This window comes from Lactuca saligna, chromosome 2, assembly GCF_052625555.1.
Source record: "Lactuca saligna cultivar CGN05327 chromosome 2, ASM5262555v1, whole genome shotgun sequence".
In the NCBI taxonomy this organism is placed as follows: domain Eukaryota; kingdom Viridiplantae; phylum Streptophyta; class Magnoliopsida; order Asterales; family Asteraceae; genus Lactuca; species Lactuca saligna.
The window spans coordinates 182,550,048-182,558,550 of record NC_136418.1 but is presented as its reverse complement, the minus strand read 5'-3'; the positions used below and the strand labels follow the sequence as shown (position 1 = coordinate 182,558,550).

Genomic DNA, 8,503 nt, shown 5'->3' with positions numbered 1-8,503 from the left:
CAACAATCTCAAGGGGAACAATTTTCTCATAATTCCATTACCCTTTATGGTTCAATATCTATCATTATTCAACATGAAATCTATTACTCTCCCCTTCTGGCATGATGTATGTTTTTGACATTTTCTACTATTATTTTATATTCAAACATTCAACATTTGTTTTTTCTTTTTTGCAGGAAAGTGATTTTAACCACTAAATATTGCTAAACGTAGGATAATAATATATGATGTGGCTCATGTAACCGAGTGTGGACAGGCAAATGAGAGAAGCTATGATGCTTAAATAAGCCCGCATGTCTGTTACCGTATGTTTAGTTGGTACTTTTGTTGGTTTTGCTTTGCACCACAACAAAAATGGAGTATCATAATATGTAGATGTCATCACTCATCATTAAAAGTTATACTACTAAGGCAATATTTCGGAAAGCAGCTCTTGAAGAGGCTTAATTAATTCTGATGATGGTTTGTCTCAATGTCTTATAGAGGCATCTTTGTTTCAATTTCCCAATGCTCTTACAAGGTTGTTTGCAACGATATTGAGTTTTTGTGAGCCAGGAGATGTTCGTAAGTTATGTCATGACCACTACAATGGTCTTTCATAAAATTATAGGCGACAATACGGAAGTGTTGAGAGAGTCCAAAATATGGTCCTCACTGAAATCATGGTATTCCTACAATCTATGGGTGACCATATTGATGATTTTGATCTTCCAAAAATAAATCAAAATGTCGATTTAGAATTTGGAGTTTTTCCTGAGGTACAAGAAGAATGCTCTATTGTTTTAGAACCTGAACATTTACAAGCCCGAAATTCTCTCAATCCCGAACAAAAGTTTGCGTATGATGAGATCATGCGGCATGTCCATAATGATATTCCAGGAGTGTTCTTCATAGACGGTCCTGGTGGAATAGGAAATACATTTTTGTACAAAGCTTTACTTGCTAATATTCGTTCGTGTGGTCATATTGCACTTGCGACTGCTTCATCGGGTGTTGCAGCTAATAACATGCCTGGGGGAAGAACAACTCACTCTCACTTTAAGATTCCTATCAATCTTGAAAATAACTCGGTTTGTAAGATTTCAAGACAAAGTGGTACTACACAACTACTTCGGACTACAAAAGTAATCATTTAGGACGAAGCGTCGATGGCTAAAAGACATGCATTGGAGGCGGTTGACCGTACAATGAAAGATATCACTGGGGTGATGCTCCCATTTGGTGGAAAGATAATGGTTTTGGGAGGTGATTTTAGACAAGTGTTGCCAGTCGTTAGACATGGAACACGAGCACAGACTGAGGATTCTAGCATACGAATGTCGCCTCTTTGGTCTTCCATTATCAAGTTGCGGTTAACTATAAATATGAGAGCACTAACCGATCCATGGTTCACAGACTTTCTAGTACGTGTCGGTGATGGAGTTGAAGAAATGGTGCACAGAAACTTTATTTGCATCCGTGATGATATGGTAATTCCCTTCACAAAAAAGAAAAGCCATTGCATGCTTTGATTGATGCAATCTTTCCATCCTTTGAAATTAATAGATCTGAACCAGATTATATTATTTCGCGTGCAATATTATCCGCAAGAAATGATAGTGTCGATGAGATTAATGATTATTTGATCGGCTGATTCCATGGAGAAGAGAGAATTTACTATAGTTTTGATGAAGCCGTGGATGATATAAATAACTTTTTTTTTGGAAAGGGAACTTCCATAACGAGGGTTTCCGGGCCAGCTTTCGCGCACCGACTAATCCCCCGCTGCAAACATAAAGCTTTGCCTCATGCCCTGGAGTCACTGCAGGCTAACCTCCATGGCCACAAGGGCTAAGTGGTGCCAGGATTTGAAATATATATAAATAACTTCTATCCTGTGGAATTCTTGAACACGCTTAGTGTTAGTGGTTTGCCCTCTCATTACTTAAGACTGAAAGTTGGATGCCCGATAATACTGTTACGGAGTCTCGACCCGTCAAATGGATTATGTAACGGCACCAAATTGATATGTAAAAGTTTTCAGCACAATGTCATCGATGCCGAAATAGTTGTTGGTTAACATGTTGGAAAGAGGGTATTTTTTCCAAGGATTCCTCTAAGTCCGTCTGAAGATGACATGTTTCCGTTCAAGCTAAAGATAAGCAATTTTCAATTCGATTATGTTTTGCAATGACAATAAATAAAGCTCATGGACAAACAATTCCAAATGTAAGAATTCGTCTTCCAGAATCGATTTTCTTGCATGGCCAACTTTATGTGGCATTATCCAGAGGGATATTACGTGTCATTACAAAAGTATTGGTGAAACCCGATGAACAATTCAACGGCAGTGAAGTCTATACGTCAAATATCGTGTATAAATAAGTGTTGCATGATCAATAATGATCAGCTAATCATGTGTTCATTCATTTTTAAAGAATCCAAACTTTTCATTTTTAATTATTTCTGATTTCGTTTCTGGTAGCATGACTCTTATTGATAATTGTTTATGTGTAGTAAACTATTTGCGCAAAAACACTAGAACTAATTTCTGAAATAAAGAAAAATTGCACCCGACACTTGGCGCGGGTAGACGGCTATTATATATATATATATATATATATATATATATATATATATATATATATATATATATATATATATATGTGTGTGTGTGTGTGTGTGTGTGTGTATGTGTGTTCTTCATCGTAACAAAATAAATCATCAACAAACATTGATGAGAAATTATTATTCGAGATATTAAAATACTTCAAGCCCGAAAACTAATTCCAGAACCAACTCAGAATGTCATCCAAAATCCCGGTAGTGACACGGTACAAGATGAACAAATGCATTTGGTTTTGAAGCCAATGAGGGAAATTTGGGACTACCCTGAGACGGACGGGTGTGGGCAACACGGACATCGCGTTATCTAGACGTGGCACACACCTTTAACGGCGCCATAACGCGGAACACCACCCCAGGTAGCCGCTATGGGGCGTTACGCCATTAGCCGTGACCATAGTAACGAATGGTAACGCCATTTTTTTTACCGTTGCAAATTTTGTTCCGTTGAAAAACGGTAAGATTACCGTTTAATACGGTGAATTGTAAAAAAAATAGTATTTAAAAAATTAAACTATATCAATACATATACCTCATTTTTATTACACGTCTATTTCTCTATATCTATCTCAATTTCTCTATATCTATATCTATTTCTTTATATCTATCTCTATTTCATTCAAAACAAAAAAACCACTATGGATCAAAACCCGAATACCATTTATCTGAAGAAAAACACATCCACTCCATTAGGTTTTGCTGGATATGAGGGATATATGAACCTTCTAACCTCCCAAAACTCACCACAAATTTCATATTCCGGCAATTTTTTCAATCCTGCCTCACCCCCACTATAATTCCCTACCTCGCCATTTATGCAACAAAATGCAAACATTCAACAAAACATTTTTAACACATTTGGTCCAATGCGCCAAACAGTCACACAACCCCACCCACGCAAGAAACTGTTGTCAAAACGCAAGTCAGGGGTAGTCAGAAAGCATCGGGGAAAAAAGGGAGACCAAAACAGAAAGGGAAAGAGGTCGGGGTCGGGGTGAAAGAAACGGAAGCACCTCCAACATGGTGGACACCAGAGGAAGAGCATGTGTTGGCGGTGGCTTGGTACGGTATTTCAAAACAACCAACTATGGGGAACGATATGAAGAGAGTTGCTTTTTAGGATGCCGTAATTGTCAAATTCCGCACAATTTTGAACAAGGGTGACACATATCGCAATAATGATATGCTTAATGGCAAGTGGACTCAAATTAGCTGGAAGTGCACCAAATTCAATTCCATATACAACAAACTTTCTTCGCAACGTCAAAGTGGTGCCAATGATTTCGATGTGTTTAGAGCCGCGAGGGAGGAATATCACGTGCAAATGGCGCACGTATTTGAGTATGAAAAAAGTATGGGACATAGTGAGGAAATATCCAAAATGGGTGAAAATGCCAACATCATCGGAACAACAATCAAAGATAGATCGACGCCCACACGGAACAACAATCGGAACAACAATCAAAGATAGTTGACGTTTCCGGCGGATACACGAACATCGACCTCAACGCGGACACCGATGAGATCCCGGACGGATTTGATGACATCGAGGAAATCTCTTCGCCACAACGACCGATGGGGCGCGACAAAGCCAAGTGCGCGCAACGACATGTGCAGGCGAATGAAAGCCGACTTCGAGAGCACGACGAAATGAAAAAAATAGATCGACGCCCACACGGAAATCGCAAATAAAATATATGAATTGCAACGGGATCATTTGGATTTCCTTCGTAAAGAAGCCGAAGAAGATCGTATATCGAAGGGTTTGACAATTTTTACTACAGACGAACAAAATTTACCACCGAGACGAGCTGAAGTGATACGGAGGATGAAGGCAAAGATCGAAGAATAGTTTGTCGTTTTTTTTTTTTTAATTATTAGGAATATCGTGTGTGTTTTTTTTGGTTTCTTTGGTATTTTTAGTTTACTATTTAATCAAATTATGTTTTATTAATTTATATGTTTTTTTTATAGATATATGACATAAATAAAAAAATAAAACAAATTATAAATATATGAAGTAAATAAAAAAAATAAAACAAATTAGAATAATAGAAATTAAAAACATTAAAAAAAAATGAAATAGAAAATAAAATGTGTTATCCCATGTTATTTGATATTGTTCATTTCCACCTTTGATGTTATAACACCAAATTGTAACTAGGATGATGAGGTGGATAATTTGAGTGTGATACACTTACTAGTCTAAACCCTATGAATTTACAATTCGCAAGGTTAAAGGAAACAAGACTCAGAAATCAAATTAGGTGTCTAGTTAGTATTGAAATTGTTATAAGAAAGATCTGAGGATCGAAAGCGAAATAAGATTAATAGTTAAATTAGGCATGATAAGAGGAAGTCCACGATACAATAAATGTAAAGAAACATTAACTATGACTAGCAATACAAATATTGAACCACACTTTATGGAGAAAAGAAAAGTAAGCACCTCTCCATACTTTACTTGCAATTAAAGGAGCAACCATAACCCAAAAGCCAATTATAAATCCAAGCACAATGCTGATGATAAATCCCCAGTTTTGTCCATCTGATTCATCATCCTCATTTTGTTCTTCTCCGCTTCCTATGCTTGCATCAGGTGAGGCCCATTTCTTGTTGCAGACAACTGTAAGTGGAGGCCCACAGAGTGTGTTTTCCTTGAAGCTCGATTCATTTAAGCTCTGAAGCTGAGTACCTGTTGGGATTTCTCCCGTCAGTTTGTTGGAAGACAAATTCAACCAATTTAAGGCTGACAACCTCGACATGCTCCAAGGAATCCTCCCATCAAGCTGGTTCATGGAAAAATCAAGAGATTCAAGTAATGTCATTTCACCAATCTCCTCTGGAATTCTTCCTGTTAATTGATTTCCTGACAAATTCAACCAACGCAAACCTACAAGCCCCATAAGTTCTCGTGGAATGGGTCCAGAAAACTTATTACCTGAAAGATCCAAAGTTGTTACCAGATATAAAATGGTGCTATATTCAAACTCTCTTCCTTTAGTCACCAACAACGCACTACCAAGAAATTGATCCTGAAATGGCACGTCATATAGAACAATCGGACTTGAGCCTTGCCTTCCAGACATGATGCTGAAGTTGTAGAAGCATCTCGGAAGGGTTCCTGATAGATTGTTATGGGCAAGATCCAGGATCTGGATTGATGTGAGACGACATAGTTCATCAGGGATTTCACCTTGCAGCTTGTTTGATCTGAGGTTGAGTAGTTTCAACTTTGTTTCTTTTCCATCTATCAAGGATGGTATTCTTCCAATGAATTCATTCTCAGCAAGCTCAATAATCTGTAAGCTTTCAGAATTCAATAGAGATGCAGGTAGTTTGCCAGAGAGCGTGTTGTTGCGGATGTTGAATGACAGAAGGGAAAATAAGTTCCCCACAGATTCTGGAATTTCACCAGAAAACTTATTGTTCTCAAAGTTTACAACTGATAAAGCTTGCCAATTCATCCAACAATCTGGAATAACACCCGACATGTTGTTATTGGCTAGATCAAGAACTTGTAGGGGTCTATCTTTTTCCAAACTTGGACACAAGAACTGCTCAATGGAACCTGAAAGATTATTGTTTGATACATCTAGAAAAACAAAGTCAGCTTCAGTGAAATTTCCAGGTAATGGACCTTGAAAATAGTTGTCACTTAGATCAACGATTGCATTTGGTGCAAGGATGCTAAGGTCTCCTTTCAGAATCCCATGGATACTATTTTGAGATATATTCAAGAAAACAATATCTGAAAACGAGCTCCAAAACCAACTTGGAATGACATCTGAAATTCCTGCCTTGGCTATGTCCAAATCAGTCAAGTTTTTTTGTGACTGAATCCATGAAGGAAAGTGAGGGCCTAAACTCCAAGAACCTATTCTCAGGACCTTAAGTTGGAAGGGTGGGACCCAATTTTTGTCTCTTAGTTGTAGCGATAACATGTTTGCTTCTGCCCATATGGTCTTCAATGATGTGAGATTGGCAAAGTGATTTTCCGTTAGAACACCCGTCAATGAATTGTGATGCACACTCATGTAATCCAAGTTCCCAAGGTGTCCTATACTTTCAGGTAGACTTCCATTGAAATTGTTGTAAGAAATCTCTAACCAAAACAATGATGTTAAGTTCCCAAGTGAATCGGGTAGAGGACCAGAAAGGGAGTTAACATTAAGCATCAACTCCTTCAAGAATGACAATCTTCCTAAAGAATACGGAATTATACCAGAAATGTAATTGAATGCAAGATCAAAAGTGACCAAATGTTGAAGTTGTCCTATTCTCTCTGGAATAGAACCAGAAAGGCGGTTTGCAGAAAAAGCTAAATACTCTAACTTAGGAGATTTGCATTCACACAAATTAGTTAAAAGCTCCGATACACTTCCACTGAAATTATTAGATCGGAAATCAATGTGAATCAAGTTGCAAAGGACGCCAAATGAGTTTGGCAAAGCCTCCACAATATGATTTTGTGACAAATCGATACTAACAAGAGAAGTCATATTATGAAGGCCACCAAGAATTGGACTTGAAATATCACAGGTACTAACATCTAGCGACACAAGGCTTGTTAGGCTCATCAACCCCTTCAAAACAGATGGTGAATTCATAAAATCATTTTCAGTAACATGAAGAAATTTTAGATGAGTCAGGTTGTTGAAACCACTAACACTATCAAGAACCGGACCATGGAAAAGGCATCTAGACAAATCCAAGGAAACTAGCTTACTTAGACTAAAAATCCACCCAGGCATCAAAGTGTCAAAGAAGTTATAAGAAAGATCAAGAATGGTAAGCGAAGTGAAATTAAGTTTGGTTGGGTGACGTGGGATTTGAGAAAGATTACATGAAGACAAGTGCAATTCGTTCAATGCTGGAAGGGTGTGGATCGCTTGAAGCCATTCAGATACAGTGTTAAGATCATATCCAGACATGTCGAGGTACTGTAGTAAAGGGAGACCCGACAACCAATCCAAGCTCTTAACAGTAAAATCACTTAGCCATCGTCCAATTCTGAGATCAAGGACAACCAAATTGGACAGATTACCGATTTCATGAGGAATGTTACCTTGGAATTGTGATAGTGAGAGATTCAGGTATCTCAAGTTTATTAGAGAACCTATGAAACTTGGAATTTGAATAGCTTCAAAATCGTTGCAGCTCAAGTCAAGGTACTTAAGTTGCTTCAACGATAGTAGAGAAGGATTTATGCTTCCTCCAAGTCTCTGATTGGATGCTTCTTCAAGATCGGGATCAGGTCCTTGAAGATGAAGCTCTTGGACATGGCCAGTAATGTTATCACAGACGATTCCAGCCCATTGACAACAGTCCATATTCTTGGCACTGCTCCAAGAAGAGAGGCGGTTGGAAGCATCTATCAGATCATTCTTAAACTGCAAAAGCGCCAATCTCTCCTTCTTAATGCACAAAATATGTCCTGGGTTTTTGTTGTCACACAGACAATTAGTACACAATGACGCAACTGATAGAAGCCAAAGTAGCGTGAAAGAATTCATGTAAAGTGTTTAGATTTTATTCTGAATTTTTTTGTGATTATAAAGAATGTTTGCAGGGACCAGATTTAATTGATATATACATATACACCACTTGCATAGGCATGCAGACTTTTGACCATGCTTTGAATCTTATTCAACTTTTGGATACAAAAAAGTAGCAAGAAATAGTGATGTGTACAGATTTTCTAAAATTCTAGAATTTAATAAACCTTTGGTTGGAAAGTGACTAGGTGATAATGATATGAGCATCACATCATTTTCACTTTCTACTAAGAAGGAAACTTCCTTTAACCTATCCCCACTACTCGCCCCTAGCTTCACCATAGAAAGACTTTTGCAATTAATTTGTAATTTAATGGTGGGAAACGGGAATTTGGATCTTT

The 8,503-nt window shown here is 37.7% G+C and overlaps 2 protein-coding genes across 2 annotated transcripts; one reads left to right on the top strand and one right to left on the bottom strand.

Annotated features, from left to right (window-relative positions):
* Positions 1 to 662: 662 nt before the first annotated feature.
* On the top strand, positions 663 to 1,136 carry LOC145030480 (uncharacterized). The gene has a single exon (XM_078978843.1). It carries the CDS (start codon positions 663 to 665, stop codon positions 1,134 to 1,136), a length of 474 nt encoding a protein of 157 aa, XP_078834969.1.
* Positions 1,137 to 4,908: 3,772 nt separating this feature from the next.
* On the bottom strand, positions 4,909 to 8,173 carry LOC145028440 (receptor-like protein EIX2). Its single transcript, XM_078977127.1, has one exon. It carries the CDS (start codon positions 8,118 to 8,120, stop codon positions 4,992 to 4,994), a length of 3,129 nt encoding a protein of 1,042 aa, XP_078833253.1. The 5' UTR covers positions 8,121 to 8,173; the 3' UTR covers positions 4,909 to 4,991.
* Between the last annotated feature and the right edge of the window lie 330 nt (positions 8,174 to 8,503).

Coding starts and splice junctions, on each gene's coding strand:
- LOC145030480 (XM_078978843.1), top strand. CDS start 663: ATGGTATTCCTACAATCTATGGGTGACCATATTGATGATTTTGATCTT.
- LOC145028440 (XM_078977127.1), bottom strand. CDS start 8,120: ATGAATTCTTTCACGCTACTTTGGCTTCTATCAGTTGCGTCATTGTGT.